The sequence below is a fragment of the Triturus cristatus genome, chromosome 4_2 (assembly GCF_964204655.1).
Source record: "Triturus cristatus chromosome 4_2, aTriCri1.1, whole genome shotgun sequence".
NCBI classification, from domain to species: domain Eukaryota; kingdom Metazoa; phylum Chordata; class Amphibia; order Caudata; family Salamandridae; genus Triturus; species Triturus cristatus.
This window is the reverse complement of record NC_140586.1, coordinates 245,358,521-245,381,934: the sequence shown is the minus strand read 5'-3', so window position 1 is coordinate 245,381,934 and position 23,414 is coordinate 245,358,521. Positions and strand designations below refer to the sequence as shown.

The following is a 23,414-nucleotide window of genomic DNA, read 5'->3' as shown; positions in this document are numbered from 1 at the left end:
TACATCTGTTCTGCTTGGGTCTTCAGATCGGGTAGAACCCGCTCTACAGAGCCCTTCTGACCCAAACCAGAACGTTACCCCCTCCCTAGGGCCTTTTTACACCTAAATAACTATATATATGTACCACCTAAGGACAGGGAATTCCTATTATATATATATATATCAAGACCTCACAGCCTCGCAATCTCAGCAACCAAAGTCTCGCGGTCTCAGGCAGACCCAGAATCTCCTACCAGACGGCAGCAACACACAGTCTCGCGGTCTCATTCAGACCCAGAATCTCCTACCCAGCCGGCAGCAACACACAGTCTCGCGGTCTCAGGCAGACCCAGAATCTCCTACCCAGACGGCAGCAACACACAGTCTCGCGGTCTCATTCAGACCCAGAATCTCCTACCCAGCCGGCAGCAACACACAGTCTCGCGGTCTCAGGCAGACCCAGAATCTCCTACCCAGACGGTAGCAACACACAGTCTCGCGGCCTCAGGCAGACCCAGAATCTCCTACCCAGACGGCAGCAACACACAGTCTCGCGGCCTCAGGCAGACCCAGAATCTCCTACCCAGACGGTAGCAACACACATAGTCTCGCGGCCTCAGGCAGACCCAGAATCTCCTACCCAGACGGTAGCAACACACAGTCTCGCGGCCTCAGGCAGACCCAGAATCTCCTACCCAGACGGCAGCAACACACATAGTCTCGCGGCCTCAAGCAGACCCAGAATCTCCTACCAGACGGCAGCCTTAGCACGAACTCATCCTATTATTACCGTAGTACACGACAGGGGAATCGGGATTACTATATATCAGATCACACAAAGACTATTAGTTGAGCACAACCTGTTCTCTAGTTCGAGGGGCTCGTTTCCCCCTCATCCAGTTACCACTTACCTGACCAGGATTAACCTCTGTTCATGTTTAGTTAACTCTGACTAAAAGAATAGGCTATCCTCCTATACAAAAATACACAACACATGCTAACTCACGACAAGCTAAATACTTTATTTAAATGCCACATGCACATTCGCAGGATACATCATATATACAACCTGCAAGGAAAGTAAAAGGTTAAGTTATACACTTCAAAGAAAAGGGGTCGACATCACCTTAGTCGTATGTAGCCTGTGCTCAATGGTCATCTAGGTTCCCTTCTCGTCTGTGCCTCGGCTTCGCCTGGAAGTCACACCTCCGCAGTCGCGGATCTACTCCCTTCTCCCTCTCCGAGTCACTGGAACCTCTTCCTCATCGGCTACTCTCTCCTCTTTAGATTCAAGTTCGTCATCTGTCTTCCCTGGAATAAGTAGTAGCTTTTCTGCTAACGGCCAGATGCCGCCTATGGTCTAGAAGCAAGTGCCCTTATCTAACTCAGACTTTCACTAATATAGAAGTGCATTCCCTCATGGAAATTTCCAGCTCGAAACCTGCCGCCCACCAAATTCCTGTACCTCCCCGTGCCAAGGACACGTTCCCAGCCGGCCGGCCTGATGTAGTGTCTTCGGCAGGGGAGAAATACACTCCTTCGATAAGGGCCGGCCTGAACCGGTTCTTTCCGAGCGAATAACACCTCATAACTAAAACATTACATTTGACCTAGATGCATCCCAAGCTGCCGGAGCAGAAAGAAAGATGGAGTCTCTCCTGTCTGAGGCCTACCAGGCCTGAATTCAGCACGACTCCATGAAATACCCTCACTATAGGGCAGGTTATCCTCAATGCTAACGAATCTATCCCCTAGGCTATGTATGTAGGCCCTGATCTATGGGTAGGAGCACGGTATTGTGTCAAAGTGTCTAATAGATAGGCCCTATTCACTACTCTAGTCCTTAGACTTGGATGGAAAGAGACTGAAGTCATATTGATCGCTCTACAACACAAGAAGGCCGGGAAAATCAAGCAGTACAACATCTGACACTGTCTGAATCGATGTGTGAGTGGGGCATGAGCATCTCGCTACCTCCATGAGTCTGAGTGTGTCTGAGTGAATGCATAAGTCTTCGTTGGTGAGTGGGTGTTTGAGTGTCTGACTAGGTGTTTGAGAGGGTGCATCAGTGGGTCTTTGAGTGGATATGCCAGTGTGTGACTGATGCTTTGAGTGGATGTGAGTATCTGGGTGGGTGTATGAGTCTTTGTGGTTGCATGACTATCTGAGTAGATGTTTGAGAGGGTGCATAGATATGAGAGGGTGTAGGAGTCTCACCAGGTTCATGTGTTGGTACAGGAGTGCCTGAGTGGGTGTGTGGGAGGGTTTGAGTCTCTGACCGCATATGAGTAGATGCATGAGTGTCTCAGTGGATGTGTGAGTGGATACATGAGTCTGTATGGGGGCTTGAGAGGGGGCATGAGTCTGACAGGGTATGTGAGTGGCTGCGGAATTGAGTGAATGGGAGTGTGTGCATGAGTCTTTGAGTAGGCCTGTGCATACATGACTGAGTGGGTGCATGATTCTGAGTGGGCGTGTAATTGGGTCTTGGACCAGATGTGTGTCTGAGTGGGTCTGTGAGTGGATGTCTGAGTGCGTGAGTTAGTGGGTGAATAAGTCTTAGTGGATAAGTGAGTGCGTGCATGAGTCTATGGGTGTCAGTAGGTGTGTTAGTGGGTGCGCGAGACTAGAGTGCATCCGAGTGAATGCATTCGTGTCTGAGTGAGCCTCAATGCATTTTTTTTCCCCCATATTCGCGACTATAATAGCAGACCCGTCGCATTGATCGTCGTGAATTTGCTGCAACCATACACACAGGTGGCCGCGACGCCATCGCAAATATCATGTGGCCAAAAAAACCTATTTTTGGCATATTAAACAAATCAGGGGTTCCTCAAAGACCCCCTATATGTCAAACCTAGGGTCAGGTTAACTCTACTCTGACTCCTTATACAACTGTTTCCCTATTTTCAGCCCTGAGGACCGTTCCCCGATACATAAAATGGCAGCTGCAACTTTCTCTTCAGGTTGCGAAGGATCCATGGCCACAAATATCCTTAATTTATTTGCCGTTTAAACTTCTCAAACTACTGAAAGTATTTACACCAAATAAATTGTAACAAAATCTACCTTTCTAGCAAATTTGGAGTAATTTGGTCCGGTGGGTCGGGCTGTAGGTGTGTTGATGAGTGCTATGGAAAATAACATGAAAAAACCACTTTTTTGCCCCACTTTTTCTCGGGCCCGCTTGGTGGATTACCCCAAAACTTTCAATGCGCAACAAGACTTACTATGACACTGTTTTTTGAAAGATTTTGTGAAGATTCGACTTCTGGCGCCAAAGATGTTGGCAAGCCAACAATCACTTTTTCAATGGAAACCTGGGACTGCCAGTAGGTAATCTTATCCCTAAAGGTTGCAGGGAGGTTAAAGTTGGGTTCAGATTTTGCACACAACCACAGAAATTCAGCAGTTGTAGTTAACTCAACAATCTAACTTGTGCCCTATGGTAACTATACTGAGTACTGAATAGCAGGGGTGCGAGCTAATTATTTTATCTCAAATAATGCCGTGGTATTATCAATGATGTCCTAGAAGATGTCATGACTGATGTAATATGTGGAGTTATTAGCAGTGTATGGCAAGGCCGCAAGTCTTAGATACCTTGGGGCACAGTTGTAGTTTTGTCAGTGGGTATGTGGGAGTGTGTATAACTGCTGAATTTTCATGGTTTTATGTGTGTAAAACCTGCTCTTATCTAGAACGTCCCTGTTTTTTTATGTAAAGTAATATTTAATTATCCTACATTGATCCAACTGCTGCCGCTCATGGCCGTTGGCTATGTGTTGCGGGGTATTGACTACAGGGCCTGCAGCCAACCCCATGCAGCCAACCCCATGCTGCTCACGATCTTTGGCCATTGTGGACAACCCCCCCCCCAAAGGCAGCCAACCCCTGGGTCCCCTCCCTAGGCAGCTTTTGAACCAACAGATCCCATCCCCCGGGGCGCATAGCATTTTTTTAGCGGGGGAAGAAGCACAAGTCCCCCTCAGGCGGTTTTCTGCCCCAGGGAGCCCATCCCTGGGACCGGCCATACTGCAAAATAGAGAGAGCATGCAGCATCCCTCCCAAACCAATTTTGGCCCCTGGGAACCCAATCCCCCTGGGACACAGCCATTTTGTAATAGGGGAGGGGGGCAAGCAACTCCTCTCCCCAGACCAAAATTGGCCCAGAGGACCCATCTCCTGGGGCCCAGGCAAAAACGGGATGGGTGCCCTGGTTCCCTCCCCGGGCACCCACTTCACTATGGTTGGGATGCCATAGGGAAAGCCCCAAGCAGTAGTGGCTGGCGACATTTCAAAGTGGTGCAGTGAGCAAACTGGCTGGACTCTTGCTTTCTCTCACTTTTTCCCTCCTACCTACTGTTTCCTTTTTTCTCCATCAGAAATCCCTCCTTGTATTGTGTCCTCCCTTATCTGAAATCTGAGGACATACGGAATCTATGTGATAAACTAATCAACAAACAGCCATGCATATAAAATTGTACAAAATTACACTCCACGATGAAAAAGTTACTCCACACTAACAATACTGCTAAAATTGGAATAATGACAACTAAACCTGCAATACTGGTTAAAGTCGTGTATATTAAGCTAAATACAGAAAAACCGAGTCTACACTTTAAGAGTAAAAATATCAAGAAAAATAAGACTGATTTGAAGTTCTGCTATTAACCTTCTCATTTCATTCACCACAAACATGAAAATCTGAGTCCGCCATAAGGGGCTCCAGCGTGTCAAGTGCATATCACAGGTAGATCTGCCATCAGCACATAAACCCTCTGAGCTATCTCCTGGTAAAACAGAACTCTGGCATGCGATATAAACTGTAACTTCCCTTTACTATTCAACTCCTGTTACATGAAAGATATGATTTACAGAGTAAACAAACTGGCCCTAAACGGCCAGGCTGGTGGTGAGGCAGGCTCCATTTCAGCACGCACAATGCTTCAGAATGCTCCCTGATGTTTTAAAACCCACAAGTCTCCTGTGTAACATGTACCAACTACCATTGCTGACAGTGACCTAAACAGTCCAAGTCAAAATCCGCTTTATTCGGTGCAAGTAAAAGAAAACGCCATAAAAGCATACTAATACACATATACTAACAACTTTCCTGCATAACAACTTGATTAGTTTAAAAAGATTGACAATTTATAAATCTTCAAGCCAAGCAAAGGTGAGATTAAGGCCAGTTTCCGATCAAATATGCCTATTATACAAAATACTTTAAAAAATTAACCTAGATGGTACAAGTTAGATCTGGTCTTACTCATTGAGCTACTCACATAATGCATTAGCGCTTTATAACTGGCTAATACGCTAAGGTGCCAAGGATACATGAGATACAAGCTGCCACAAATTATATAATAAAGTGCTGGTACATTATAAGTGCATAACAATACATAAAGTGCACATTGCCACATCTTATGATAAGTTTAAAAAGTATATACTAAAAACTATCATGCTGATTTTCATATAACAATGCATCCAGGTGTGTGTAATCCTTTCTTTTCTTAATTGATGTATAAATCGAGTTGGTTTTTATAATTTTCACATTTTCTACGCTACACACAATTAAACACATATTTATAATTATAAAGCATGTTTGTTGAAAAGATGTTTTAAAACTGATTTCCGGATATCCCTATAAAAACTACAAAAAAGGATAAAATGCAACGTTGATTGTGGTGTTTACCATCGCACGGACAGGCTGGTAATTTATAGCACAACTTATCCGTTCTCGGGAATGCAACTAAATAATGTAATATGCCCATCCTTAGCCTGGTTATATAAAGTCTGTGCTGAATGTTCCTTACCAAGATCAGGAAGGTGGGCCCCGCGGCGAATTTCTTCAGTGCACTCCCCCCTCTGCCCTCGGAGAGCTGATCGACCCTCCTGCCTGGGGATTGCTGTGACGCCGGAGTAAGTGTCCTGTGGCGGGGGCCCCCCACCCCCCTTGATCCTGGGTCCTGCGGGGTCCGGAGCTCCTGCTGAGCGCTGCAAACGGCTGGAGCACTCCCCCCCCCCCCCCCCCATCGACTTGTGGTGACCCCGTCTGGCCCCCCACCCCTTCGCCTCGGACGGCCCGGAGGAAGACTCGGATCCCTGCTGTGCGGGCCTCTCTCAGGTCCTCTGCACATTTCCGTGCGGGGAGTCCTGTGACGATGAGGCGCGGGGTGGCGGCTTCGGTGGATCTGAGTGTCCCCCTGGAGCGGATGGCGATCGCTTGCTGACCTGTGAGTACCGGCGTGGGGGCTATTGGTGGAGCTCTGGTCCCTGTGGAGTACTATTTAGGCCATCTGCCGCCCTCTACCTTTCATCTGGGCCGTGATACGACAGTCAAGTGCGTGAGGCGGCTGCCTGACCAGCCCTGGGCGACACAACCGTGTGGTTCCTATCGTGTGGGGCGTCCTAATACCTGTGTCTGTCCCTTGCATGTACGGCGACGAAGTGACTGCGGACTGCGGCGGTGACTGCTCTCTTGCTGTTGCAGGGCGTTGAGGACGGCGGCTGTCCGTTTCGGTGGCTTTGAGGTGCTATCTCCCTTGCCTTGGGTGATCTGGCTGGGCCCTGTAACTGTGCAACAGTCGGCTGCTTACCGGGAGGTGTTTGCTGGCGGGCTGTGACTGACCGGTGTGCTCCGCGTCTCCCCCCCCCCCCCCCTCCTTTGGCTCTACATCGGCCCTGCCCGGAGGACCAGTAATGGGGAAACAGGACAGCAAACAACCTAAGCTCTCATTCGGGGGCCAAGAAGGGACTGCGGGGCGCGCCTGACCCTGGGGGCCCAGGCCGACCCCCCCCAGCGACTGCCGCTGGGCCGGGCTCGCCGCCGCTGGACATGCAGCAGCTGATGCAGGAAATGAGACAGGGCTTCGCTACTGTAGTCGACAAAGTAGATCGCATCTCTTCCCGAATGGATGCTTTTGCACAGAAACTGGACGTTCATGAAGAACGTATCACCGAGGCTGAAAGACGGATCTTCGACAATGATGATGCCGTTGCTTCACATACCTCACAACTCTCAAGAATGGATAATGTATTGAGAGTTATCGCAGCTAAAAACGAGGAGTTGGAGGCTCGCGGCCGACGTAATTACATCCGCGTGGTGGGGGTTCCGGAGTCCACCAACACAGGGCGCATGGAAGATTATGTGGAGAAGATTCTCCTGGCCTCCGTGGGTTCTGAGGCACTCTCCAAGCAGTTCATAGTCGAGAGAGCGCATCGTTCGCTTGGGCCGCGTCCCAAACCTGGGGCTCCACCTCGGCCCATCATTGCGAGGCTGCTGAATTATAGGGACCGAGACGCGGCGCTGCGGGCTGCGCGCCAAAATCAGCACCTCACCTGTGATGGTGTCAACTTCACCCTCTATCCGGACTTCACTCCTGTCGTTCAGGAACAGCGGCGCAAGTTCATCGATGTGAAGAAGAAACTTAGGGCCCTTCAAATTGACTATGCGTTGCTGTACCCAGCGAAGCTAAGAATCACCCATCAGGCGAAGCAACATTTCTTTACAAGCCCGCAGCAAGTGGACGATTTTCTGAGATCCCTGAAACAAGCACGTAATGGGCAGCGCGGAGAGGATAGTACTGAGCAAGATGACGAACAGTGACTGTCTTTCCCTCTGTCTTCTGGGGCTCGCAGCGGGGCCCAGGGAAGGGCTTTATGACGCTTTTCTGGAGATCCTCCACATATGCCCGCTTGGATGTTATCCTCAAGGCGGCATTGCGCTGTACTGGATGGCTGATGGCTGTCGGTTGGTAAGATATTCCAGGCACCACCCTCCCTCGTTCCTCTGTCTGTGCTGGGGAGCTTGACGCACAGGGTGGCTACGCGTGTCCTCTGGATGTCCCCCGAAGGGTGTTCCCCTATGGATAAACTGACTATGTTGTTCCTGTTGAGCTGGGTAGGGGCAATTTGGGGAGGGGGGTGGGATGTACTTTCTGGCAAGTCGGGGCTGCTTCAGTGGGTGGGGGAGGGGGTTACAGGGTATGTACCTGCTTGGATATATAGCGGCTCGTCTCTTTTTCTCACTTCTTCCCGATTCTTATACTATGTGCTATCTACGTACATCTCGATAGCTGAGACCATTACTGTGACAGGTTACAGTTCCAAGGTTGGGCTGCGGGTTGGGAGGGGTGTGGGTGTAGTTCTTTTTTGTTATGTTGGTACGTTTTGGTACGCAGAGGATGTCCTGATGTTGCTATTCATGGAATGGTGGTGCTGTTACCTCCGAGGACTGCATTTAGGTACATTTGTGCGGCATGAGGCATACTCCGCTGCTAGCGGTGCTGTGAGGTGTGTGAAATTGACATGTGTTCATTGGGTAGATGTCCGGGCACTGGCTCCTTGGCCACTGCGCCTTGTTCCTTCTCCTCATCCAACTTCTAATGGGGGACACTGACTTGAACATACTGACTTGGAACGTTAGAGGCTTGGGGGACCCGAGGAAACGTAGACAGATCCTCTCCTACCTAGACCGCCATACCGTCCACATAGCGTTCCTACAGGAGACTCACTTTAGCACCCAGACTGCTCCGACTTTCGCTTGCCGATGGGCTAAGTACGTGGCGTTTTCCTCCTACTCCTCCTACTCCCGAGGCGTAGCGATATTAGTGAAAAAAGGTACCCCCTTCGTTCTGGCTGGCTGTAAGAATGACACCCATGGCAGGTACAGTCTGATGTGGGGTAGGCTTGGCCAGCTGGCGGTGACCCTAGTCTGCTGTTATGGCCCCAATGTAGATGACCCGCAATTCTTCACAGACCTTGAGGCGTCCATAATAGGTGCCGGCCCGCAGCATCTCATATGGGGGGGGGGATTTCAACACCACTCTTGATCCGCAGATGGATAGATCCCACCCTGCTCCCCATCACTTCACCAAATCCCGCAGAGCGCTGCTGGAGATACTTGCAGAACACCACTTGATTGATGCATGGCGGCACCTCCACGCTACTTCACAGGAGGGTACGCACACCACGGCTCAGGCGAAATCGTGGGCGCGGCTCGACTACATCCTCTTGGCGCCGCGTTTTCTGGCAGCACTCGACCGGGCGGCTCACCTCCCTCGCACCTTCTCCGACCACGCGCCGGTCATAGTCACTCTGCGGGCTCCTGACCTTGGCCCTCCGAAGACGGCCTGGCGTCTACAGCCCACGATGCTGTTGGACGAACTGTTTCAGGAAGAACTGCGCGAAGAATGTCTTGACTTTTTCCGTCGCAATAAAGATTCGGTGGCAGAGGTCGCGACCATCTGGGATGCATTTAAGGTAACGCTACGGGGCATGTGCATAGCCAAAGGGTCGGGTGTACTGAAGAGCTTGCTGGCGCGTCTTCGCCTCTTGGAGGCGGACTTGGGGACGCTTGAGACATCGCTGGCTGCCAATCCCGATGATGCCACGCTTGAGAGCATCCGCGAAAAGATTACTGAGTACACGGAGGAAGCCGCTAGAGAGGTGAAATTCAGAGGCAAGCACTGGGTTGCTCGCCGCTATGGCGAAGGTGAGAGGCCGGGTAAGGCTCTGGCGGCGACAGTGCGCCTGATGCGCCCTTCTAATACCATTGTGGAGCTCTTGGGGGAGGATGGCGTGCTGTACAGAGACACCACACAGATCCTTAATAGGTTCGTCGCGCACTACCACCGGCTTTACTCGTCTGCCCGAGCCGGAGCTCTCCACTTGCAGGACTACTTGGGGGATGTCTCGCTTGGCTGGCTTAGCCCTACGCAACAGGAGTTTCTTAGCACCCCTTTCCAGCTGGACGAGGTGCGGGAGGCTATCATGCACATGCGGTCGGGTAAGACTGCAGGGCTTGACGGGATACCCATTGAATTTTATAAGACCTATATCGACTTTATGGCGCCTGTCCTGAGAGAAGTCTATGAAGATGCTCTGGAGGTCGGCTCCCTGCCCCCATCCATGCGTATGGCCCTCATCACGTCCCTGCTTAAACCAGGTAAAGCAGCTAATGATGTTGATTCTTACCGGCCTCTCTCTCTGCTAAATTGTGATGTGAAAATATTAGCTAAGCTCATAGCAACTCGCATTAATCTCTTGCTCCCCAACTTGATCTTGCCTGACCAAGCTGGTTTTGTGCCCGGCCGGGTGACGTCCCATAACCTGCGCACGTTCTTTTCCATTCTGAACTCGGTGCATGATGACCTTCCTATGGCCGCGGTCTTCCTTGATGCCACCAAGGCCTTCGACTCCCTGGAATGGGATTATACGTTCCAAGTGCTAGAGCGAATGGGGTTCCCCAGTATATTCATTTCCTGGATTAAACTACTATACACTGGCCCTAGAGCCAAAGTGTTGGTGAATGGTCGGCTATCTGCTCCTTTTTCCATATCCAGAGGCACCAGGCAGGGGTGCCCACTATCTCCTCTGCTGTTCGCTCTTGCTATGGAGCCCCTGGCAGCGAGATTGTGGCAACATCATAAAGACAAGGGGTTACGATGCTTTCAGAGACAGATATTGGTGTCTATGTATGCGGACGACATCACCCTCTATATACGGGACCCTGTGGCCAATCTAAATACGATCCTCAGGGAGTTTATCCGTTTTGGTGAGATTTCTGGGGTCAAGATAAATTGGGGCAAGTCTTGTCTGTTCCCTTTAACGCCTTCAACCGAGCGTTTCGAAATGGATTTCCCCCTCACCTGGTGTGAGGGCGACTTTAAATACCTGGGCATACGCGTTGAAAAAAGCAGGGAGGAACTCATGCGGGCTAATTACGGTAGCGGGCTAATTACGGAGCATGTGACGCGCTGGAACTCCTTTCCTCTTTCTATGGCGGGCAGATCGTCCTTGATCAAAATGGTGATACTGCCACAATTGCTATATCTTTTCCTGAATATTCCCTTCCATCCGGGCGCCTTTTTTTTTCGGCAGTTGCGCACTGAGCTTATTACACTCGTGTGGGGTCGCAGGGCGCCTCGGCTGAGATGGGAGACTCTAATAAAACCGTACAATCAGGGTGGTTTTGGCATCCCCGACTTTGAACTGTACTATTATGCAGCTCAGGCGCATTTCGCTTTCTTCTGGATAAGACAGCCCAGATATATGCCGCAACTTGCGGCTGAACATTGGCTGGCACACCCGGTCCCCGTAGAGGGCGCATTGTTTATCCCGGTGACAGGTAGAGATAAAACGCCCTCAGCTTTGCTCAGCATGGTGTCCGCGTGGACGCACTTGACTGCTAAGGTGGGCCTGGATTTCCTATACGCGCCACTCATGCCCCTGGCTTATCACCCCAGTTTGCCCTTACTGCAGGAGGCGGGGTTCCACAAGCTACTGCACAACATTCACGTCTCGACATGGGGGGGGAGCTGTTCCATAATGGCACTTTTCGATCGATGGACGATTTGTATGCAGGCATACAGCCCTCTCCACTCGACGTCTTCCTGTACCTCCGACTCCGACAAGGGATGAGGGCGCTTATGCCTGACTTTCCACGGGAACCTTCGCCCATGGAACCGTTGAACCGCATCCTGCGCGACGACGTCCCGACCAAACTCGTCTCTAAAATATACCGTTCGGTGCACTCCTCCATGCCGGCGCCTTCACTGGCAGCGCATGTTAAATGGGACCAAGAGCTACCTGCCCCGCTCACGGACAAACAGTGGGAATTCTGTCTGTTGAAGACGGAACGCATCTCCGCTAGCAGTCGATTCAGGATAATACATTACAAGTATGTCCACAGACTGTACTGCACCCCTGCGCGACTTTGCCGCTTTCAGCTTCGGGATGATGACCGATGTGACAGATGCCAGGCCCTCAGGGCGGATTTTTTGCACCTTGCATGGGAATGCGCAGCAGTACACCGTTTCTGATGTCAAGTATGCGAAGCACTTTCCAAAATGGTCGACTCTGTAGTGGAGCCCTCTCCCCTCCTTGCTCTGCTGGGGTATGTAGAGCCCATACGCGCGGGGTACCGCAAGTTTGTCGCGCTTGCCTTCCTCATTGCTAAAAGACGGGTTGCTTGTCGATGGGGTAGGGGTAGAGCCCCGAAGTTCAAGGACTGGATTCGTGACCTTGCCTACTGCCAAGAACAGATTAGCACTTATTCCGAACTGTTGCCAACAACGTCCCGTCCCGCGGACATATGGGCTCCGCTGCGGTGCTACCTAGCGGCTACATCGCCTGATGCCCCCGATGGGGCGCCGGAGTAGGATGGACTGCACGGTGCTGGACCCCCCCCCACCCCCCCCCCCCCCTCGCATTTGCCTACGGGGAAGCCCGCCGGGCTGCTGACTGCGGCGGATAGGTGTGTTCCCCCCCCCCCCCCCCCCCTTGCAAAGCGAGTCCTGTATGAATGAGAGAGAGTGGGGTGGACTGGCGGATGGAGAGCGGAGTGGTCCCGCTCGACGTGTACTTCCTTGATGCCTCGTTTTTTTTTGAGCAACTGTTGCTTCACTTCTTTGATTGGTCCCTAATGTTCGCGATGTCGGTGACGGACTACCCATTTGTTCTTTCTTTGCTCTTCCCTCCTCAGCTGCGCAATGTACGTTGTGATAATGTTCCATTATAATGACCTTGCACACAACTAGGAAATGTAACACATATATACTATGACGCGGCCGGCCCTTTAGGGTTGTTGGCGAACCGCTGTGTATACCTACACTCTTCTGACTAACATATGCTACGCTGCCGGCCCGACGAGGTTGTAGGCACCAAGCCGTGTATCGACACTATCTGCTGAATAAAGGTTTTTGAAAACTTAAAAAAAAAAAAAAATTTACTTCTGTTTTCTACACGAATCACAAACGTATGTTAATTTAATTTCACATTTGTAAATAAATTAGATTTTTGCAAATGCCAGTTAGTTTCCCACGTGTAGTGTCTAATTAAAGGTGCATTTATTGATTACTTCATGCATTTAAACAGTTAGTTTTTTTAAGGTTACGAGGTCATTATCTTCGAAGGCGGTACAAAAAATGTTGTATTTCCCCTGCTCCATCTGGATCAGTCTTGTTATGCTGAATCTTTTGTGGGCTGCGCAAGCATTAGGGTCGTCTTGTTTCATTTGATACACATTGTTTGCATTTAGGGCAGTCTACCTCCTTGGCTCTAAGCAGTGACAGACTTTTCTGCAGTCTGTCCTTGACTCTAAGTAGCAGTGGAGGCAGCCAATTTGTTCTTTGGATGCCCTTAAATTTGAATATATCACCCAACCAAAATCCAGTAAATTCTTTGTTCATAGTTTAGTAACGTGGTACCTAAGCTTCCACATTGTTGTGGTAATGACCCAAGTTCATAGTTTGCTTCTGCCAACCTCCAAATATTAGTTTTAATAGTTTGTGAATCATTTGCCTGATATCCACTGCTTATGTGCTGGTTGCTACTTTTTTGGTCCCTTCCTATGATTTTGACTACTCACTTGAGTGACGCATAGCTAACGATGATGCACACAAATTTCAGATAGTGAAATGTACTTAATCACTTACCATACAGATGCACCTGGGTAATTCCTTCACTGTTCCCTCTACAGGAAAAACTCCAGGAGTTGCTCGGTCCTCTGAAGCAAGAAATTGAATATAAACTCAAAGAAAAGCAGCAGCATGAAACTATGATGGTGAGTGATAGTCAAGATTGTCCCTGAGAACCTGGTTTGCAGCAAATTCTAGAGTGAAAGTATTTCTTTGCGAAGTCCTCCATCAGCACCATGGGCTGGGTAATCCAGTAAGAATCTTTAGCAGCTGTGGGGGAACACTTGGCTCACCCTTTTAATTTCTGCAATAATTTGATTGACACTACCTATTTGTACAGATTACTTGCAAAACTTCACAGGAGGTACTTGGTCAACCCATTGAGTTCAAACTCCTTGAGTCACCTTTACATTGAGAACTGAATCAATTACAGATTGCATATCTAACTTTTATAGAAAGCCTTTTTTCCTCAACTTTCTCTACACAGTTGAAAGGGGAAGAATAGATAAAGTAAAGAGGAGGATGAAAAGGGCCACCCATTTGAAAGGGAGATGTAGGCAACTGGTTAGTAGCAATTTTAGTGCCCAGGTTTGCAGTAGTGGCACATTCAGGGTGCCCACACTGCACGTCTCTTAAGCAAATCAGCAGGCAAAAGGCAACGAAGACTGGTGAATAGTGATAATGCTGGCAGGTATGTATAAAGAGAACCTAAAAAGTGCCCCTCCGTGTCCAATCAATACTACGGTCTGGCATTGTATATAAACTAGAAACGGCCAGGAGAAACAGATTAGAGTTCTTGACCAATGTAGTCCGCATGGTAGGCGACTTCTTTCAAAGATTACTGTCTCCGGGCCATTCAATTCTTGGCGTATGAGGCAATTACCAATAGTATACAAAATGTGAGGGGACCAACAATACTGAACCGCAGTTATTCAGCCTCTTACACTCGTTACATATGATGGGGAATAGCCTGAAGCCAGTAACCTGGTTTATAAATCTTTACTATCCATGACCGAACACAAACTACAAAACAAATGCGCCCAAAGTGAGCGCCACCCTACATGGGGAGGATGAAATTTTGGGATGACATTTTATCATCCTTGGAGACCCTTGGAAGAGGAGTAGAGTGGCTCACAGGTGACAGACCCTAAAGAAGAATGGGAGATATCAAGGTAACCCTGCTGAAATAAGTAAGACCAATTTGGGAGTGGTGGCAGAGAGACTGAAGAAATAAACAGAACATGCTATATAAATAGAAACCAGAACCATATACATGATTATGCACTGTCTTGTATGTCTGAGAATGGTGAAAATGAACTGATAAAATGGATTCAAAGTGTGAATCTGGAATCACTGTTGGATGAAAAAAGAATATGGAAAAAAGCAAAAAAAATAATTGAAGTGCAAGCTGATGCTGTTTTACTGAAAAACTTGATAAACAGTTACAGTACTGATAACTGTGTTGTGACATTTTGTCAATACTGTGTAGTTAGGTTTTTAAATATTGAACAGCTGCCTGTCCCATAGTCTATCATGGGAGCTGCACTGTAACAAGCATAACTTCCCATTGGGACACAATAGTGAAATGAAGTTTGGGCTTCCTGAACTCAGAATTTAAAAATACATCTTTTAGTAAAGATGACTTTTATATTGTGTTTGAAAATGCCACTTTTAGAAGGTGGACATTTCCTTGCTTAACCATCCTGTGTGCCCCTGCCCATTTTTGTTTTCACTGGGTTGGGAGTGACAGGAGCTGGGTATGTGCATTCAAACTAGACCGACACAAGGGGGAGGTGTCCTGCCTTTCTTGGGTGACTCGTAGCCAGGCTGAATAGACCTGGCTGCAGTCAGAGTAGTGGGAGGAGTTGTCGCTTGCACCTAAATGGACTATGGCTGCCTCTTTCAAAGCTGTCTCACCCTCCTGGAATGAACCTGGCCTGACCCAGGCAGGACTGGTTTATGTATGTCAGAGGAGCTTTGTTTGTGCCAACTTCAAAGGAAAATGTGGTATAAAATATTGGGGTCCTGACCCCAAGACTTTAGAACTCTTTGAGATTAAGGAACCTGCCAAGAAGAGCTGGAGAAGCTGTGAGTAGAGAATAACACTGCTGTGTGCTTTGCTGTGTTGGCCTCCAGTGGCTGCTTCTGTCTAGGGCAGTGAAAGGACTGGACCAAATTTTCTACAACTCCTTTTTCTGAGCATCTCCAAGGGCATGAGGTAGTGTTTGCACCCCCTGTTCAAGAAGTCTTGAACAGCAAAGACTTCACCTTTCTCTGGGTTCCTGCATCTGAAACTGTTTCAGCTGCCACAGAGTGTAAAAAGCAACCCGATTCTGCTGCAGGCTCCGTGATCTGAAAGCACCGCCACACTTGGCACTGCAACCGTGGTCTCACTGCTGCTGGACGACCTTCACGGAGCCGCTTCCTGCACCGTGACCTGAAGACATTGCATGCCGCTCCACTTCGCACCACAGCCTTGACGCCTGCCGACACCGGCACTCCTGACTTAAGCCGCACGGAGTTTGACCTGCAACAGGTGACTTTATGGGCCAGACTACTACAGCTACGACCTCTGGAACAGACGCCTGACGACGCTGGCTCGTCGGAGCTCCTCTCGAGGATCCCAACACCCTGTGTTTCTAAAGGTACTGTTTTGCGGATATTCCTGACACCTTTGCTGGTCCATGATGCAACAGCCAGCCTGAACCTTTGGATTTGTTTGCTCACAATGCTGTGATAGCCCTGGACGGAGCTATCGACTTCAAGGAACTGTTTAAGTCTATATTTGCATTATTCATATCTTTAAGTATGTTTGATTTTTATCATTTTGGTTTTGTTTCACAGATAAATATTGGCTATGTTTCTAAAATTGGTGTGGTGTCCTTTTGTAGTGTTTCACTGTATTAATGGGTTATGTGCAAATGCTTTACACATTACACATTAACCATTGCCCGCCCCCCATTTCTAACAACTATCCTACCTGAAGAATAATTTTTCTCTCTCAAGCCTTTAGCTCATTTCTCCTCCTGACTATTTTTAAGTCTATGATGCTTCTTTGAATATCTAAATCTTTCCTCGGCATCTTCTTTTAAATTAATCTTTTTTACTTCTGCAACATTTCTGCTAATTTTCACTCTCCTTTCATTAAATTTCCTTTAAAATGGTACGCTCCACCTTAGTCAACTTATTTTTCTCTTTGGTCAGGTTAGGGCCTTTATCAAATAGCATAATGGGTCTATTATTAACAGAAGCTAAATCCTTAATCCAGGCAACTCCTCTAAAGGCAATTTGTAGTCTGTCTCAAATTACTCCAGTGGGGTCCAGTCATAATATTGACTAGCACTGCAGGAAATTTAATCGCTCTAAAAGTTGAAAGTGTCACCCCCTCTGTAACAGAAGTCTGCATGCAAGTACAGATATAACCACTCAAAATATGCATAATTATCTTATGTTCAGTAAACAGAGTAGCATGTGTATTTTCCCTAACATTCCTAATAGAAACGTCTGATTCTTGTAGCATTACTATATTAGAAATCATTTTTTATCTTCAGAAGCATATTCAGTGTATAGGCTCACTAATATGCCAATAAATACTAATGGAATAAAAAACCATAAATGTTTTTTTAAAGATGGCTATTTGCAAGCATATTCTTGGCTTGCCTTTAAAAATAAACTTTGAAAACTAAAACTACAAACCAGGTACAAAAATGTCAAAAGAATTGTGCAAAGTTTTCTAGAAGTTGTGCGGGCATAATAACTAGTGTAGGTATAAGGAAAGCACAGGGACAGTCTTTAAAGGTTAAATGCAGACACAAAACTATCTTCGGTTGGAGCTAAGGTCCAAAACTAATCTTCAAAAGCAGGCATTAACTATTAATGCGGGCATCAGGGAAAATCTTTTAACTCGATTCTAACCTGAGTTATGCAAGCATATTGTGAAAAATCTAAAATGTTCTTAAAGATTTAAATAATTTAGTTCCAGGAAGTGATTCAATGTAGACTAACTTTATTCTTGGTTTGTGTATGAAGGTTCTTCTAACAGAGGTCATATTTCTCAAATCAGTGTCTTTGTTCTGGTTGTAAAATATGCCCATTTAGGAGCTCTGCACTTCTTGTGATGGATACTGAGAAAAATCGGCAAACAGTAACTGATCTTAATGACAAGTTTTCTTTGAACTGTCAACTTTTTGCAGTGCTCTTCTCCCTGCTCTTACACATACAGACCGATTGTCTTGTATCAAGATTCAATCTTCAGTTAGATTTGTTTCTCTTGCCTCATGTTGATCTTCATTTGTTTCTTGATCTCCACACCTTGCAACTGTGACATCTTGAGCTGCTCTTGAGGTTTGTTTTCAGATGTAGTTTTCAAGTTTGATTTCCTTGTTCTTTTTAATGATGATACTCTTCAACTTGCTGGTCTCAACCCCCCCACCCCACACACACACACACACACACACACACACCTTGATTAACATAGCGAACTTGAGCTTGACCTTGGGAATTAGGGCTATGCAACCATTTCTTGATCTTTGGTCTTCAGTGTCATAGTGTGAAATGTTTAAATCCAGTATAGCAATCCTTCGCACTTAACAGCAGCATTCCTCACCAAGATCACTTGAAAGGGCCTTTCTATGGAGTCTCCAAACATGTTTTTCTCACATGCTTCTTTACCACAACCTAGTTACTAGACTATAGGTCATGGCAGGGTTTTTAACTTGCTGAAGGAGTAGCCATATTTACCTGGCTAGATTCAGAGCGTACTAAGTCAGCCAACAATCCAGAGGCAGATTATCAGTAACATTCACAATTGCAGCTGAAGGTATACAAGGAATCTTCAGAGCTCTGCCTATTTTGTAAGGAGTCAAGCCCATAGTTTTGTTGGGTATGTTCCTCATACTTGAAAAGACTAAAGGAAGTGCATCTAACACAGGCCTCAATCTGCTCGCCCCCTCGCTATGGCGAGTCAGACTTCATCAGTGCGTAGCTATTTTTAAGGCCTATGCGCCCAGTTGGCGATCTGACAAAAAAACGCTGTTCTTTTCACCCCCATAGTGAATGAGCAATAAAGATGCCTTTAAATCCTGCTTTTATCTTGTCACTTTTGCTCTGCATTCAGAGACGGAAGTAAATTTGTCTTCCTGAATGGACTTTTTTCTGACTGAAGTTAGAGGATTTTGTTAATTGCACAGCACAATTGTTACACAATTCACAGTGCGTGAAATGAAAGGCTGTGAGAGGTCAGGCTTTTTTCCCTAACACAACATTGTAATAGCTAATAATTGAACTGTACAAATATTTCTCATTATATTTCAGTAGTTATGAAGGCACATTTTTAGGTCTCGCCTGACCCAGCGCATGCGCTGGTCTGGCGAGACTTATTGAGAGGGCTCCAAAAAGGGCTACCAGGCCAGCCTAGAGCTACAGTGCATGTGCGCGGGCGCCGCGCTTTACCGCGATTACTTTCACTTGCGCGGCCGCACAGCCGCTTTACATCAGCCAATAGGTCTCGCTTTTGGGACCTTATAAGTATTTAGTTATGCAACTGTTGCATGACTAAATACTTATAAGGTCCCAAAGGCGAGACCTATTGGCTATGCCAATGCTTGTTGTATTTCTCTGTGGCGTAAACATTTTTTAGGAGGAAAACAAATCCGAATACTTGATTTGGTGATGTATAAATGAAACATATTTTTACTGAAACCCAATTTCCAAACATGGTTTATACGCTAATTAGTTTTATCAGTAAAACTGCATGTTTGGGGGGGGGGGGGGGGGGGGGGGAGGAGTCTGAGCCATTTCAATGGAAAATGTGCTGTCTTTAAATGACCGTGCACACCAACATTCTGCTTTAGCAGTATATTAATTGACAGTGAGTTCTTAAACACGAACCGAGAAATATTCCTGGCCCGCCCTGATGACAACGCTATTAGTGAACTAAGAGGCAAGTCTGGGGTCGTGTGTATTCTGCCTCCCCCACCCCCCGGTAAGATGGATCACCACCAGGGGTGGGGTGCGGACCCGGAGAGAAACTCTCTCGGCCTCTCGCTTCTGTCAGCTGCGCAAGCGTGTTGCTTCTGCTCGGATCTAGGTCCGTGCTGGCCCACGGAGGGGCAATACTGGGGCCGGAGTGAGAAGCTGTACTTTTGTGTCATCGTTGATCCATGATTGGGGGGGGGGGCGGGGGGGGGGACTGTTAACGGAGCACCTAAAACTATAGTATTACACTTTGTATTACTGCTGCTAACGAACTATAGAACTGTCGTATAACACCTGACTATATTTGTGCTTGACGAGCTACATGCTTGGTGCCCTTCGCACTGTTATTTTACCCTTGCAGAGTACATGATTGTAACGTAGCGTATTGTTTCTCATTGCACAGTACATGATTATAACGTGGCGCATTGCATTGTTTCTCCTTGCACAGGGCATGCTGGTAATATGCATTGCATTATTCCTTCTATTGCAAAGTATTTGATTGTGGCGCTACATATGGCATTGTTTCTTTAGTACACAGTATGGGGGAATATCGTTACGCATTGCAGTATTTTCTTTCTTTTGCAACGTGTGATTCTAGCAATACTACCTGCCTAACCTTTTGGGAACGGTTAGAAGTGAACTTAACTGTTGGTTAGAAGCAGTGGTTGGTATTAGAACCTACCAGTTCACCGGAAGGAATATTGCCCATTATTATATGTTGGTTTTGTATCCTGTGGTCCTATCGTATAACTTCTTATATAAAGATTATACTCTTTTTTTTTTATAAAAACTCGTGTGGAGTCTGCTTGTCATGACATCAGTGGGTTGCTGTGAGTGTGGTTGCACATACTGTCCACTCGTGCCTTGGAGATGAGCCTGGCTGCTCGTGCCAAGGTACTAAGGGGGTGAGCAGGGCTATCTCAGACGGTGTCCTTACTTGGCCTAATGTTGAAATGAGGGGTCCGGATTTCGCACCTAGCAACAGCGGTGTGGGACAGCAACTCCCGCATCCAGCATTTGGTGGCTGCGGGGAGTGACAAGGATCCCCACTTTCAATAGTAATTATGCGAAGCTACCTTCTGATTTCCCTATATGGCTCATGCTCCCTATTTTCTTACTTGCGTTCACCTGCAGACAGGTGATAAATCTCTGACCCAGTGCGTCTGCAATGGCTCCAACATCGGTTAAAACAATAGTTCCTAAAGTTAACATACTGCCTCATCCCACGTGTAGGCCTACGCCGATATCTTACCATTTGCAAGAGCGTGGAATTGGGCAACACAACCCTACCATCTCTTGACATCCAGACCTCATTTATTTCCCTTGAACATTCTGCTTTTTTTTCAACCTCTTCATTCTGAGGCACCTATTTCTGCAGCTCCCTCATCTCCTCAAGTGATCTGACATTGACAAATTGTCACTCCTTTTCCCATACTGATTCATTTGTTCATAACGTACCACAGGGAGAGCATAATATTTTGTAACAGTCTGCAAAATTATTGCCTGCTGAAACAATATCTCCACTCTTGCCTGAGGCACATTTAACAACTGCAGTTTTCTTTGGGTATTATGGTATGCCAATTTGTATAGCACGCCAATCACCCATGAGGGTACCCAGGTGCTTGAGCAGGTATAGGCATGTGGTCCGTACAGACCTGTTTGAAGAGCTAGGTCTTTAACTTCTTGCGGAATTCAAGTGAGGAGGCAGCTCTGATGTGTTGTGGGAGGTCGTTCCCTGTTTTGGATGCAATGTAGAACAAGCGACCTCCTCCTGTTCTGGTTTTGTAAATGCAGGCGTGAGACTGAACTTAGGTGTTTGGTAGGCTGGTGGAAGCGTATTTCGGTTGTTTAGGTATGCTGGTCCAGGGCTGTGAAGACCTTTGTATGTGTATGAGGAGTTTGAATTGGCTGCATTTGTGGATGAGAACCAAGAAGCTCTGAGGTGGGTTGAGGTAGTGTCTCAGCAAGAGGTTGAGTATAAGGCTTGCGGCAGGGTTCTGTATGGTTTGAATTCTGTTTAGTAGTTGCTTGTCTATTCTAGTGTAGTGCGTTGCTGTAACTTTCCGCTTGTGATGAGTACTTGCGTGACGCTTTGCCTGTAGTTCTGTGGTAGCCACTTAAAGACCTTTCGTAGAATATGTAGAATGTGGAAGCAGCCAGCACTCGCTGTCTACTTGTACCGTTGAATTTGTAATCCAGGTTGATCCCCCCCCCCCCCCCTAGATTTCTGGGGCGGGCAGGGTGTTGGTCCTAGCTCTGTCAGCACTGCGTGCTGTCCCATGGGAAGGTCTGGTTTCTGAAGGCCTGTAGTTCTGGTGGTGGTTGTCTTCTGTCAGGCAGAGGATGAGGTGGGGGTCGTTGGCCTTGAAGATGATGGTAATGCCTTGCGATCGGATGATGTTGGTGAGCGGTTTCATGAAGACGTTGAACAGGCTCTTACTGAGAGATGATCCCCGGGGGACTCTGCAGATCAGGTTCTTGGCTTCCGATGTGAAGGGAGGGAGGGAGTCTGGCTCTTTGGGTTCTTGCCATGAGGAAGGAGCAGATCCAGTGGAGTGCAGGTACTTGGATTCGGATCTTATGGAGGGTTCTAGGAAGTGTGCTGTGGGAGACTGTTGAATGCCATAGAGGAGGCTATGAGCTGCTGTTTCTTCTTGGTCCAGATGTGGTCGGTGGCTGGGGTGAGTGCTGTTTTTAGTGGGTTTTTTCTCAATCCTGATCGAGTATTGTATACTAGGTTGTGTAGTTCGAGGTAGCTTGTGAGTTCCTTTATTGATGGCCTTCTCTATCACATTGGCTGGGTAGGGGAGCATGGAGGTTAGGTGGAGCTTGCTCAGTTGGCTTGGGTCGGCTGACTGCTTCATGAGGAGGGTGTTGACCACAGCATGCTTCCAGTCTTCCCAGGAATGTGGCAGATGTGATGGAGGTGTTGGTTATGTGGGTGAAGACCCTGCTGATTGATAATGCTCGGAGGTTGTTGATGTGGTGGGTCGTGGGTCCATTGGGGCCCGAGTGGATGTTCTGCATGATTGTTGCAGTATCTTCTCTGAGTTTTTTCATTAGTTCAGGTGGCTGTTTTGGATGGTGATGGTCAGGTTTGTGATGTGATTTGGAGTCTGGTTGTTGTGTAAAATTGTTGATGTTTGAGATTTTGCTGCGGAAGAAGTTTGCTAGTTTGTCGCAGAGTTCATGGAAGGGGTGATGCTGTTGACGGTAGTCAAAGGGTGTAGTGAGTTCCTTGACTATTGAGATCCTCTCCTTGCAGCTGTTGGAGTTCCCTTTGATTTATTCAGCTAGCACTATTTTCTTGGTATCTCTCAATTGCAAGTGGTAGTGTCTAAATACAGCCTTGTAGGTGGTTCTATCTGTGGTTTTGTGACCGGCGCTTTCTAGCTGTTTGCAGGATTTCAAGTCTCGGAGGTCTTCTGTGTGCCAGCTTGCCTGCTTGTTGGTTTTTCTTTGCTTATTGGGTGCATGGCAGTTGATGTCCTCATTGAGGTTGTCCATGGGGTTAATTTGGTTCGTGCTGAGGGCTTTGAGCCAGTCTGCTTTTAAGATTTTGCTCCAGCTGTGACTGGGTAGCTTGACACTCGCTGGTGGGTGTGTTGGCTTACAGTGTGTTGATTTGGAAGTGAATGATTGAGTGGTTGGTCCGTGTGAGATGTGAAGTGGAATTGCACTTGGTTATGTTGCTTGTGGAGTAGATTGGTTCAGTGTGTCCTGCGATGTGAGGTTGTTCTAGAAAGCTTGAATATCTCATCTAATCACAGAAGTGCTGTGGAGCAGGGGTCAGTTCGGTCTTCTAAGTGTTAGTTGAGGTGTCAGAGGGGTATGAAGGCTCTGGAGTAGTTGGTGATGAGGCTAGTGAGGTTGAGTTGCGGTCCAGGTAGTGTGTAAAAGAGGGTTCCATTATGGTGAAGTTTTGAGATTTGCGAGCTTGGAGTGCTGCTGTTCCATGAATGGGGTGGTGCTCTCCGTGGATATTGTGCATTTGTTGTCTTTGTAGATGACTGAGAGTCACCCCTCCACCGCTTG

At 47.5% G+C, this 23,414-nt stretch overlaps 1 protein-coding gene across 2 annotated transcripts in view; it reads left to right on the top strand.

Moving 5' to 3' along the window:
- The window catches only part of LOC146833558 (E3 ubiquitin-protein ligase TRIM39-like), a 556,215-nt gene that overhangs the window by 159,914 nt on the left and 372,887 nt on the right, over positions 1-23,414 (top strand). For both annotated transcript variants that reach the window (XM_085601414.1, XM_085601415.1), the window contains one exon: positions 13,466-13,549. In XM_085601414.1, the coding sequence (XP_085457540.1) occupies positions 13,466-13,549 (84 nt within the window). The remainder of the gene's footprint in view (positions 1-13,465; positions 13,550-23,414) is intronic.